Source organism: Meleagris gallopavo, chromosome 4, assembly GCF_000146605.3.
Source record: "Meleagris gallopavo isolate NT-WF06-2002-E0010 breed Aviagen turkey brand Nicholas breeding stock chromosome 4, Turkey_5.1, whole genome shotgun sequence".
NCBI lineage: Eukaryota > Metazoa > Chordata > Aves > Galliformes > Phasianidae > Meleagris > Meleagris gallopavo.
The window spans coordinates 66,010,647-66,024,563 of record NC_015014.2 but is presented as its reverse complement, the minus strand read 5'-3'; the positions used below and the strand labels follow the sequence as shown (position 1 = coordinate 66,024,563).

General features: G+C 44.2%; 1 protein-coding gene across 2 annotated transcripts in view; it reads right to left on the bottom strand.

Moving 5' to 3' along the window:
* Positions 1-256: 256 nt before the first annotated feature.
* Positions 257-13,917, bottom strand: part of ADRA1D (adrenoceptor alpha 1D) — a 39,680-nt gene continuing 26,019 nt past the window's right edge. The window contains exons 2-3 of one of the 2 annotated variants that reach the window (XR_793488.3): positions 1,351-4,186; positions 257-963 (exon numbers count right to left, since the gene is read on the bottom strand). Coding sequence is in view for 1 of the 2 variants with exons in the window: in XM_003206056.4 (XP_003206104.1) it covers positions 3,618-4,186 (569 nt within the window). In the remaining variant the exon portion in view is untranslated. Of the gene's footprint in view, positions 4,187-13,917 lie in introns of both variants that reach the window. The other variant, XM_003206056.4, reaches the window with a different exon arrangement.

Sequence of the window (13,917 nt, the reverse complement as noted above, 5' to 3'; positions counted from 1 at the left end):
TGCAGGTAGTACCTGGGAGAAGGCATGGCTTGGTCCAACCCCTTTATCCCTATGTGGCATGAGGTAGACAACATTCTCTTCTGACTTGTCATCACAAATTCTTGCCCGTGGGAACGATAATCCTTGTGGAATTAAAAAAAAAAAAAGCCTTTGTGAAAAACACAGTGGCTGGTAGTATACAGATTTTTACTTCCTCCCTCCCTCATCCCCTACAACCTCTGTTATAAAAATCAGACACAGCAGCAGTTCACAACCATGTTTTAGACAGGTTTGTGCATGTATTTGGTACAAATAAACAAAAATATGTGCATTTTGTTTCATAGAGCTTACATCAATCCAACATTACTTGAATCACAAAACAGAAAAACTCCGGCTAATAAATACGTCTGGGAATGAAAAATAAAAATCTATACATAAAAAATTCCAATGTCTGCTAAAGAAAATGTACACTTATATACACACTGTAAACAATAGTAATGCAACCCAACTGCTGTCCAGCTCAGGCTGACAGGGACGTTCCTTCTTCCTCAGATGGGACTCGTGAGAGTCTACTGCTCTTCATCACTCAACACTCGACTCATTGAAGCAGCAAGCTCTGATGGTGCAACAGTGGCACAAAGCCAGTGCAATGAGGTGATTGCTACTGGATAACCAAGGGTGAGTGCTTTGGGAATGGCTCGCTTGGAAAATTCGGAGAAATGGGATCTTATCCTCAGCTGGTCACATCCCTTGTTGGTCCACAAAAATCAATGGGATCAGATAAAATTTACCTTCTGAAGTCTGAGCTCGTTTTTTCCAAGCTTGGAGTTTAATGGAATCAGAGGGAAATGCACAAGCTTAAATACTTAGGTCACATTTCATACAACATTGTCCTTCTTCCCCTGGAGCACAGGCAGACCCAGTCTCCCCTAAATGAGGATGTACAGAATCCAGTCCCAGTACGGATTCTTCTGATGCAATATCCTAAAAGAAAGGAGGGCCTTAGGTGAGAAATGAGTATTTTCTCTTAGTGTGGAATTTGAGATTTTTTCCTACAGCACCTTGTAGAGTATTTTCTGGGGCCTGATTAAACACCCACAGCTACAATGGGGGAAAGTAAATGGGTGTGGGCACTGCTGTACGTGTATGCATATGTGTATGCATATGTATGCTTAAACAGATTTAATCCTCCTTTTCTATCCTATACGTCTTTAAAAGATTGGGATTAAGAGACAGAAAAAAACTCAGAATAGTCCTTCTTTCTCTTCTCTATATATTACATATATAAAAGTAATAAAGAGAGCATGTGTGTCAGTATGGTCATGGATGAGCACTTTACTCAGTGCTATGGGTGTCTGGCTGGATACCCACCAAGGCTGTGCAGCGGCACTGAGGCAGATCTGCTCCTGAGCATCAGAAAGAATCTAATGGCAAACGCCCATCTTCCCCTTGGCTAGACTTTCACAGGCAGGTAGTAATGCATTTGAGTTCAGTGTAAGTGCAATGCTGCCCATTTGTCTTGATGAGGTTAACGGCTGGGAGGAAAATATTTGGTCAAAATCTGCAGTAATTCATCCAGTTCAGAGTCCGTTGCATTGAGTAAGGGGCAGAAAGGTACTATGGGTGCTGAGATAGGGTCTACTCTGAGTGCCATCTCTCAGCATGGGTTTAGATTTCCTTTAAAGCAGATGAACAGCAGGTAGGAAGTTGCATTCTCCATGCCATGCCTGGGAGTTGTTTCTCTCCTTTGATAGCCATCCTTAAAATGATTAGGTGAATGTACAGTAGGCATGCTCATGAATGACTCCTGAAAGGTCTGGGGGACAGTGCTGATGTGGATGAGTTTCCATCCAGAATATACTCAGCACTGTCTCCACCCTTGATCTTCATGTTCCCATCCTTAATTCACCTTCAGATTCAGACTTTGCCTCCACCACCTATGTGTCTTGTGCCTCTGCCCATGACTAAATCTTACAGTTATTATTTGTGGAAACTCTTAGGCTCACTGACAGTCTGAAACTTGATAAAAACAATGCCTAGAATACACGGCCAAGCAAATTTTTCTGAACTGTTCAGCTTGGGGTCTGTGAGCTTGGGGCTGGGCTATCCTGTCCCAACTCCATCCTTGCTGAGATCCTGGGAGGAGGCCATGGTGCCTTCCTGAGGGAAGGGGGCTGTGAGACTGCGAGTAGGGCAAAATAAAATGCCACACTCTTATGAACACAGCTTTTGTCCACACTAACCAAGGTTAAGTGCTGCTAAGGCTTTGATGTGTCAGGAACAAGGAAGCTGCCTAGGAAAGGAGTCATGAATATAAAGTCATTGAATCATCTGGGTTGGAAAAGATATTCAAGTTCACCAAGTCCAACCATCAACCTGACTAGTTCCATCACTGAACTATGTCCCTTGGTGCCACATCTATCCACCTCTTGAATACCTCCAGGGATGGGGACTCCCCCACTTCTCTGCAGAGCCCGTTCCAGTGTTTGACCATCCTCTCCATGAAGAAATCATTCCCAGTACCCAATATATATCTTCCTGGTGCAATGTGACTGTTTCCTCATGTTCCAGTATGATTCTGACTGGAGAGAAGATGCATCCATGTGAGGGAGGTCCCACTGCACATCAGCTCCATTTAAGATATGAGTAATAGAACCAGAACTTAAATGGCTCTATGTCTGCCCATCACACCTCTGCTGAGCCACAGCTCTGGTTGAGTGTGAGCATGAGCAAAGCACCTAGGATGCATCTTTACTCAGTGCTGTTTGACAGAAACAGCAAGAGAGAATAAGAAAAGGAAAGAAAAAGACTGGGGATGGCCAACTTCAAAAGGAGTTGCTTTCTCTGTATCACAGCAGGATGCTTGCTGGAACAAAGTGGGCTGCACATTTTTTCACTGGAAACTGGAATGAGAAATGTGTCACAGTTGGAATTAGAGAAGAAAGACCTGCATGCCCATTGGATCAGTGTATACATTTGGACTGTTCCTCTGTCCTAAAACCAAACAATGTGGTGGTGGCAAAGCTCTGGGCACTGCAGACATGATGGCTGAGGGACAAGATCCCCCAGTCCCTGCTTGGGAATACTGCTGTTTGCTCACCAGGCAAAGGCCTGGGCCAGAGATCCTATTAAGCCCCACAGTCCTGCAAGCTCCCAGCACGTTGTCTAAAGGATCAGCTCCTGCTCACAGCATCCATTTTGGATGCCACCTCCGGATGGAAACATTATCATGTGTACTAAGGCAGAGTTTGCACCTTTTGGGGTTCAGTTCTTCCAGTAGTGGTGTTTTTAAGGCAAAGAAGACATCTTGTTTTCCCTTAATTGAACAGCTTCCTCCAAAGTACAAGATAACCATCTCACTGGAGGAAACAGACTTTTTCTGAAGGCCATGTGCACCCCACACTTCCCCCTCTTGCCACAGCTCATTACAATGGGATACTCCACTGGCTCTTTTTGAGGAATGCATAATCCCATAGAAGGAATTGATGTCTCCATGGAGGATACTTCTAAAACCTTTGGGCAACTGCATTTTATACCTGATTGCTGCTTCCAGTCTGCCTGACAGACCCATAGATGGTACCCCTTTGTTTTTCTGCAAGATACCTCTAAAGAAACCATCAACACCTGTCCCAATGGCTTCAAATATCCGTTTCTCTCAACCCACAGCAGTCAGTTAAATCATATGTTTGATAGTCGATGGTTTCCATAAAGTCATGAGGGATCCCAATAGAGACAGACTCCACCTCTGTCTTGTAGGTGGCCGTCACCCCTCCTTTGCTGGACCCTCCCCGGATTTTGTTAGAAAGGCTGTTCATCTTCTCTTTCAGCTGGGCGGATGCTGGTTTCTGGAAAGGAGTGAGCATTTTCCAGCCCTTGAAGCTGAGTGTTCGCCTCTTGCTCGCTCTCTCCTGCAAGGAGGAGTTAAATATGAAGGAGCTGTTCAGGGTGCTAATCCTGGGCCTCAGGTCCGTCTCGGAGTCCTGCACAGAGCTGTTCACCGAGGCCCCTCGCCAGTGGTGGTCGTAGACACGCCAGATGGGCCGTCTTCTGCGGTGGCATTGGCACTTGAGCAGCCTGATGAACGCTCTCTTGAACTCCTTGCTGGAGCAGGGGTAGATGATGGGGTTCACGCAGCTGTTGAAGTATCCCAGCCAGAAGATGACCTTGAAGACCATTTCCGAGGGCTTCAGAGATGGGAAGAAAGAACCTTGGAAGAGATGGAAAGAAATAAGATTAGAAAAAGTGGAAGGACATGGAAGCACAGTGTTGCAAGGCTGGTGGACAGCCATTTCCTGGAAGGTGAGCCCAGAAAGAAAGCTGAAGGTGTGTTTCTGACATTAGGTCCTTGGCTTGCAATATTATTGATATCAAAGTGAAAATCTGAGCACTATAATACTGGAAGGCATAGAACATAAAGATGGATAATACCATCTTCTTGGCAGGAGCCACCCAGCCTCCACTGTAACAGGGCTTGTAGTCACTGTCCTGCTCTAAACTGATGCAGGAGAGCCAAATCCATGAGGCATCTTCCATATCTCGGGACTGAGTTGCTTTCTGAGACCTTACAGCAATGTCTGTGGGTATTGTTTTGGGGATAAGATTCGATAATCTGAGGAGGCAGACCTCAAAGGCCATCCAGTTCTAAACCCCACTGCAGGCAGGGATACCCACCACTGATTTAGGCACAAGGTCAGTTTGCCCAAGGCCCCATCCAACCTGGTCTTAAACACCTTCCGTGCTGGAAGTCCCTGCTGGTTTTCCTAAAACAGCTGAGGTTTTCTTTGCAGCCAGAAGATGTCAGTGTTGCTCCCACATGGCCCCATCCCTTAGTATTACCCATTCATATCCGAAATAACTTTCTGACTCAGCCTTAATTTCTTTTAATTTTAGCTCTGGATGACAAATCATGCCACCATGTGACTGAGCGTTAATTCGTATTTTAGTAAATAACATTAGCTCTGGATATCATTATTATTTTCCCCATGCTCAAAAGCCTGGTGTCAAAACAGTCAAGTCAAACAGGTGCCAGATATTCAGAACCAAGGCTCTGAACTTCCACAGACTGCATTAAAAGTCCCCACAGTGGTAGTTTTCTACTTTTTTGATAGGAAAAAAAAAACAACCACTAAACAACCAAAAAGCCATCATCCTGGAAACTCAGAGCTCTGATTTAAGCAAAGCTTTCTTACATTCATCCACCCCTCCACAGTGCAGAGTTTGCAGACAGACTTAGTCTGTAACTGGGGCTCAGTGGGGTATGTTGGCTCATACACAGTGGGGTATGTGGGCTACCCCACACATAGAGAGATATCCACATTTTCTGATGATTAAGACAGGGAAAGCGCACACACATGGAAGTATAAATTAAATATCTGCCATAGGTCAACTCAAGCCATAGGGCTGGAGCTCATGCTGGCTGTCAATATGTGCTGTGGGTGGCACTCAGTAAGGATAGCAAGCAGGCCTGATGTCTCTGTGCTGAAAAGACCTGGAGCTGTCATGGAGATGGATGGCATTTGCGGAGTAATGAGCAGCTTCTGGTGGTGCAGTCCATGGTTTCAAACAGAGCTAGGATAGAGGTTTGCAGAAGCCGTGCCCCTGCTGTGGTTGTGTTTGAGTCAAAGAGTCTATTCCTTCTGGGATAGTGTTGAATTTAGAGCTTTATTGGCTGCTTTACTCACAACATCAAAATCTAACCACAGAAACACCATCCGTGGAGTGTTTAGGCCCCAGCAGTGAAGGAGCAGTCTCCATTTGCACTGCATTTAGTGTCTTCTGCATTCTCCAGCCACCTCGGCTTTGAGCCTTCCCCTTTTCTTGCACCCCCAGCCCACCCTAAGGATCCTGATGCAACACTCCATCCTGATGCAACATGGACCAGCGGTAGGTTTCTAAGATCAACACCAATTCCTATCCTTAATTTCTGGTCTTGGCAGGAATGGGTGGATACATTTTGGGTGGGGCAGCTCTTTACCCAGAGAGTGGTGAAGTGCTGGAACAGCTGCCCAGAGAGGCTGTGGATGCCCCATCCCTGGAGGTGTTCAAGGCCAGGTGGGATGGGGCCCTGGGCAGCCTGGGCTGGTATTAAATGTGGAGGTTGGTGACCCTGCATGTGGCAGGGGGTTGGAGATTCATGATCCTTGAGGTCCCTTCCAACCCAAGCTATTCTATGATCCTGTGATTTTCCTGCTGGACTCACCCCATGTTCCACCCTGGTCCAAGCTTCAGGACTATGGGTTCCCTGGCTTTCAGCTCTGCAGTAAGACCTTACATTGTCCAATCTTGACTCTGCCATAGCTTGCTGTGAGCACTGGGGGCCGAGGCAGGCAAACAAATCCTCAAGGCATGAAATCTCACTCATATTCTTGTCAAGGGAGAGGTTCTGTGCCTCGGTTTACCCACTAGAGAAAGAGGACGATTGCCATCATCTCTTTCACAGATTATTGTGAATCCTGTTTGCACTGTGCACTCAGTTCTTAGAGGAACCATGGCTTTATGCAGAATACTTTTTTTGAATTGAGAAAGAGGAAAATAAAACTTCACTACACTGTGCAGTTTCTGTGCTATATTCTTTGTTTTAGCATCCAGATTGTGAATACAAACTGAATAGCACAAGCTACGAATTCCCTGTATTTCAACTTTGGCTGGTGTTCACCCCCTAGAACCTTGTGTACATCTGAAGACAAGGGGCTCATTATCATCATCATTACCATGCAAATAAGCATGCCCCTTGGAAGAAACGTGTACTGTGTGCATCCATGGTTTCCTCTTTTGATCATACTGGGATGAACAGAACAGGAATAGTTCACTGGCTTGTAATCTTGTGTATGCTGGAGCATTTGGCTATCTTGGTAAGTACTGGGAAGTTACTTCTAAGAAAGAGATTTTAGGGCCTTTAAGAAGAATTTAAGAAAAGAATAAAGTGTGGAGAGAATTAGCTTGTTCTTTGTACACACGAACATTCAATTATATTTTGATAGATGGAAGGTTTACGAATTGAGCTGTAGGACAATGGATCATAGAATCACGAAATGAGTTCTAAGATCCCCAAGTTCAAACCCAACCCATCCCCACCATGCCCACTGATCTTGTTCCTCAGTGCCATTTCTCCACGGTTCTTGACCATCCCACTGCTTCCCTGGGCAGAAATGGTGTTGGAAGAAAGCACTAAGTTAATGGGCACCTAAAATGCTCAGGAAAAAGTCTGATACTTCCAAGATCTAGAAATATTAAACGGGAATAAAATCTCAGGTATAGCAAGGAGAAATGATACATTAGCACTTGAGCTTGAAAACAGTGCAAGATCATATTTGGATGATCCCAAAACATCAAAAACATAACAGGGCAATATCAAAGGCAGTACATGGAGTCCAAAGGTTTTAGGACCTGTGTCACAGCACTGTTTTTGAACTCCCAATTGTATCTTGGTGGAGGATGTTCCCAGGCAGGGTGGGATGCAGAGCTTCATCTTTCATATTTTCCATTGGCTGGTCAAAAAAGTTCTGTGCTGCCTTCTGCAGATGCTACTGAGGTCTTCATTTTCTCCTATTAGATATATGTATATCCATATAATAGTGCTCTTGGGGGGGATAGCTGAAAGTCTTTTTTGAGTTCTAGTTCATAAAGTACTTACGAGCATGAAGCTCATTATGGTCTTTTCTGGCCACAGTCAAAGTGTTTTCTTTCTTTTCTTCCAGGCTCATAAGAAGTAAATTAATTAAATTTCGTCCAAAGCAATCATATATTGTCAGTTTTCCACTTATTACACAGCTTGTACTCCTCCTTGTTGGACTTCTATGAAGGACAGTACAGCTGACATGTCTGCCAAACTATGGGACAATGGGCTGGATATCAGCAAAGACTTCTGCCTATGTGTGGGGCTGGGAGTCTGAAGTTCTGGCTAGTCTTTTACAACCTTCTCCTCCATCCACTGTCAATAAGTTCCTCTGGTCATCTGCAGGCATATCTGGGTTCATAGAGGGTTAACATCTCCCTGCAACTGGTGGCATATCTTGTGGTGATGCCTTCCTAGGATGGATTCAAGAGCTGCTTGGCGAAGGGAGGAGGACAGTACGTTCACAGTGACTCCAGTATTTTCCCCAGAGGACAACGGCATTAGGATATTGAGTGAAATTCCTCAGGCCTGTGAGCCTTCCAACTGAGCACATGGGCCCAGCCCCATAAACAAGCTGCAGATAAGCAACAGCTTCTGTCATGCCAATGCAAACCCTGGTAAGCTGCCTGTGTGCATCGCTGCATGTAGGCATGCCTGTTTCTCTGACCTTCTGCACACTGATCCTGCTGGGAAGAAGAGTATGGAGAAACCACCCCTTCCCTACTTTTTGCTGACATTCTTGGCAGCACTGTTTTGTCCCATACTGGTGGTTGGATAGGCTATTTCTGGAGAGCTCCAGCAACGCCAAAGCACATCAGTCCATGGAATGCAAGGTCCTTGTGGCAGAGAGGACAGTCTGCAATGTGGTGGGGCTCAGGGAAGCCTTGTTAACTGAGGGCAGAAGATGCAAAGATGGAAGATGCCATCCATGGAGGTTTCTGGAAGCTTTGGAGAACCTTGGCACTTTCAATAGCATATCAAATTTGAGAACTGAGCATGGTTTTCCCACAAGCAAGCAAATAATAATGTAGCAGAACCTTATTCACATAATTTACTGATGTAATTCACTGCTCTCCTAATATGCTGTGGTTTGCCCAGAGATATCGACCTTTGAAGAACCTTTCCAACTCTAAGGGCTCTATGATTCTATGATTCTATGATGTCTCCTTAGCTTTCCTCTAAGTTATGCCACATCAGTAGAAATTTGGATGAAATTGCCCTTTTTTACTCTCAGAGCTCTCACTGGGACTTTTCTCAAAGCAATCCTGTGAATGTGGACCACCAAGGCAAGCCATTGCCATGTGAATCTTTCCAAGAAAATCTACCTGCTAACCAACTCACCCATCTAAGTTTAGGCATCTAAAAAGGTCCCAGGGCTCCTCTTGCACTCAGTAGCATAATTGACAGTGTCAGTGGAATGGATGGAGTAATCCGTCTCATAGTGAAGCTTTAGCCCATACTGGCCAGGTGAATCACATTCAGTTTTCCCCAACTGGACTCTTAGCTCATGGGTAGATACCATTTTATATAAAGGCAGATGAGGGTGACTTGGGATGAATTTCATTCTTAGCGTCACTGGCATCTCATGGTCTCCTGTCGTAGGAAGAGTCTTGCAGTCTTTCTATGCAACAGTTTCCCTTGTGACTCCCATCACTGGGAATATTTTGTCAGTGAACCTCCCATAGTGACAAAGGGTGGCTCAATGAAGAGTCACACACACATTTGCCCAGGGAAATAGTAGAGTCATTGTCTCTGGAGACTTTCAAGACATGGGTAGGTGTGGCACTTAGGGACATGGTTAGTGGGCGTCGTGCGGTTGGATTAGCAATTGAACTGGATGAGCTCTGAGGTCTTTTCCAACCTTAACGATTCTATGATCTAAACTAACAGCATCTACAGGATCTACCAACAGAAACCTAACTTGTCCAAAGTGTTAATTTGCTTAGAATGCTCCAGCTCAATCCCTCCAGGTACATCTCATCCAGGGAACAATTCACTATGGAGACTGTTCTCAAAAGGCCAACAAGACATGCCTGTGAAGTCCCCTAGCAATGTTGCAGCAAGCTCTGCACCCTTAATCACTTCCATATGCCTTTATGCCACATCACAGAGCATACAATGCAAAGCGTCTGTTTAAGACTAAAGATCCACTCTGGTGGGCTGTTCTTCCAGTGACCCATCACTCCTGCAAGAGATTAATTATTCTGTAGGACCACTGGGAAAGTGCATGGGGCCTAAGAGAGGCTTTGGGTCAGAGACTGTGAAGTCTGGAATCATAGAATATCCTGAATTGGAGGGCACCCATAAGGATCATGAACTTAAACTCCTCTTTCCATACAGGATCATCCCAATTGCAAGCTCTGTGTCTGGGAGCACTGTCTAAAAGCTCCTCGAGCTCTAGCAGCTCAGGGCTGTGCTCACTGCCCTGGCTATGCTATTCCACGTCCTCTGCACTCTGGGGCAGAACCTTTTCCTAACCCCCACGTGACCATCCCCTGATGCTGCTCCATGCCATTCCCTTTAGTCCTGTCACTGTCACCAGAGAGCAGAGATCAAGTTTCCAAACTACAATGAAGTCAGGTCTGGACCCAGTGTGTAGGCTGGGAGGCCACTGATGCTTTGTTTGGGGTCACACAACTGAAAACAGCAGAAGGCAATCTCCAGGAAGAGCATGCATCTTTAGCATTCTTCCAAGGAACAGGATACCCCATGCTAGCATCATGCATAAAGATTCATTACCTTGAACTGAATCTAACGCTTCCCATCTTTACTTAGGGATCTATAAAGACAAATGTCTTGCAGAAAATAATAAAGGAAAATTAATTTACCCTTGGGGACTATGGCCTGCTGCTGCATAGAGTTTGCTCTAAAGATGTACAGAGTCTTGGATCTGTAGAAGAGGTAAGAGTGGATTCCCACGATTTCCAGCTCTGTAGCCCTGTGGCATGATTTGTAAAACCATCCATTTCAAATAATTCTGTCAGCAGTATGAGAGTTTTTTCACTGCTTCCTGATATCTAACAGGAGCTATGTGGACATGAATTGGGCAGGACCTGGCAGAGCAAAGGCAGAGACATTCTGAAACCACATCTGGGGTTGAACGTTGCAAACCAAGCTCATTTCTCCATTTTTAAAGCTTTGAAAAATGGTTAAGAAAACATTTTTGCAAGGAAATGAAGGGCAGGACTGAACGTCTGCTTCACATTTTGTAGAAAGCAATGTTGACCCATTTGCTGTCTCATGCCTGCAATGAAGTCAGGACCCTGATTGCTGTTGACCATCAATCCCAAGTCACCTGATGAACTTGCCATCGGAGGTATGTAGGAGGATGGGTTTTAAAAATGAGTCACAGGATTAATAAAAAGACAAAGATGTCGGCTTTTTTTTTCTTCTTTTTTTTTTTTGGCTCCTAGAACAGACTCCCTTAAAAGTAATATTTCTGCAGCATCTATTATGCTTGGGAAAGATAGATGTATATCCAACTGCCTATTCGTTAATGATTCAAGATAAGAGCCTGATTCCAGCCCCAAAGGGAACTTTAAAACAAACCTTAAAATTATGAGACTCAGCAAAAGGACATAAATAAAATTAGGAAAGCAAAACAAAACAAAAGCACGTCTGAAAGATTCACCAATTTGGCAAATCCAAAGGGAAATACAAGGAAGGTTTTTATTTGCCTGATGCAAATAAGGAAAAATAACAATAATAAGTCTCCAGAGAGAAGGAAGAAGTCAGGGTAACCGAGTTGCATGTCAAGAGCTCATCTTTCTGTTTGAGCAGGATGAGGATTGGAATTCACTTGCTGATGTTAGAGCAAGCACAACAGAGACCGCAGTGAAATTCTTGCCTGCATGGTTAAACAGAGGAAACAAGCTTGGAGCAGCCTCTGAAAAGAAAATTTCCATCTGGCTCGGGATCTGAATGAACACAATGGCCATGCGATGTTGCTAGGTTCCCTCCAGGGCAATACAAAAATCAGTGTGTCATTCAGAGAGGAGCACTCCCGTGGCTCTCTGTCGTGCAAACGCTGGAGTGTCCTGAGCACGATGGTGTTGCTGCATCTGAGCCTGGCGATCTCTTCCGTGCATGATAACGTCTTGGACACACTTTTGGGTAATGCAACCAGTATGACTGGCCCGTGGGGGAGGGAAGGATTTACAGGCAAGTTTGTAAAGTAGGAGTAGACGTGGCCTTGGAAGTGGAACGTTGCACATTTTGTTTGTTGGACTGGATGAATCTTAAAGGTCCCTTCCAACTCAATTCTATAATTCTGTTATTCTATGGACAAAACTTCAACTACAGGCAAAGATAATCCACAGATGCTACTTATTCAAGTTCCCTGTCAGCTAACCATACACACACAATGTGTATGAAGCCAACCTGTGAAAATTCCCCGTCATGGATAATATTTTCCTAAACTGCTGGTTTGCACAAAACGCTGTTTTGGTGCTCCATAACTCCAAGCAGCATGTAGCTAACAGCCTTCCAGTTATGTCCTTAGCTTCCTGATGTTTACATTGCTGTCTCACGGGTGTGACTTGGTTAAATATAGGACATTTGAGGAATTTTTATCATCCCATTGTATCTTTCTTGTCTTAGACATACAACTGGTGATAAACTGCTGTGACCTTGCTATTTCCCAAGAAAAACATGCTGTGTGAAGTCAATATGGGGCTAAGTTCAACATGGGATTGGCTAGGAATATACAGTATCCATTCAGTCCCTCTGTAAAAGGAGGTGTGTGTATTTAAGGGGAATTTCTACTTCTCTGCGTTCCAACTGGCTTCCATTGGCAATCCATTGGATCTGTTTTTCAGTCTTTGTCAGCAGAGGTTCCCAATAGACTTCACACTAATGCAGCACTTGGTCAATATTAGGAAATATTGTATGACTTATTTAATGGACTATCCTAAAAAATCAACAAGAATTTTATGACTATCAGCATCATTATTTAGATAGATGAAAATATAGCATAGAGGTGGCTGCCAACTCAATTAAATGCATGCTGAATCAAGACTAATGCACAACAACTAAGGAAGAGAGATGGCAAAAATTATTCTGGAGTGATCTATTGAAGATTCATTACAGTAATCTACTTGAGGAAACCTGAGGTATTACAATGAATGAAGTGATGACAATCTTCCCCACAAGGTGGGTAAGTCAGTAGACACATTGCTATGACTTAACTCTCTGATATCTTGTTTGATGCATATATTTCATGGAATGTCATCAAAGATTTTTGCAAGTAGATTGCAAAAATTTTTCCTCAGCCCTTGCCACAAAACTTTGTTCTTCTATATCTATAAATGATGAATCAGTGTAGTACAGGGCTTTAAACTGGTTGTTCTCCAGCTTTTCTGAAGCAGAAGCTGTTAATCCTCATCACTTTTTACAGACTGCCTGGCTCCCCTTAAATCTGTTTTTCCATTAACCATTTATCAAGATTTCATAGACCAGTGCGGTCTGGAGGCCACAACTTAGGAACCACTGTTCTAGACTATTGGTTCTTGCTTTTATTAGCAAACACAATGACTTTGTGTGAAGCACTGCAGCTGGCTTTCTCTATGCAAATCCTTTCAGCAGTGTTGAGTATTCTCATAAAGATTCCTATGCAAATAATTATTATTCCTCTGTGGGTTCCACAAACAGAAGCCCGGCTTCTACCAATCTCCAAGACAAGATATCCCTTTTCTGACAAACTGTCTCTTCCACTGTTGTCAGAAACATTGAGAATGTGTATTTTCTTTTCCCACTAAGTAGAAAGCTTGGGAAATCCTGGAGAAGAGAAAGAGGAGAATAATTCCCAAGCAAGTCATCTGAGTCTTGGAAAAATCACTGTGTTTGCTGGGTCGGTCCCAAGACTACTCTTTGTTTTTCCAACTCAGAAGTTCTTTTCTCTGCACTTGGTTTTCTAAGAATGTGAACTCACCCGCCCCGTCCTGTTTACAAGCTCGTAAATATGTAGATCAGATTTGGCTGCAGGGTAGGCTTTGGAAGGGCTGAATCTTGCTGGGAACACATGGCATTTTATGTACACTAAGGCCAGATCTAAGAAGCTCAAAGGAAAAACTCAATTTTTCACTGGGCCCAACCCAAAGAAAATTCTCCCCCAGAGCAAAATTCGTGAGTCCTGGCTTTAACTTACAGTGCGAAGCAAGCAGCAATCACCTTGAGTGGGTAGGCATCACCAGGGCACAAATAGAGAAAGGATGATTGACCTAAAAGGTGAAAAACTGTTTTCAGCTGATTGTTTGCGATGCTTATGGCCCTAAGCATGGAGAACTTGGTAGTGGCGGGACGCCAGCTTTTGGAAAATGCGCTAT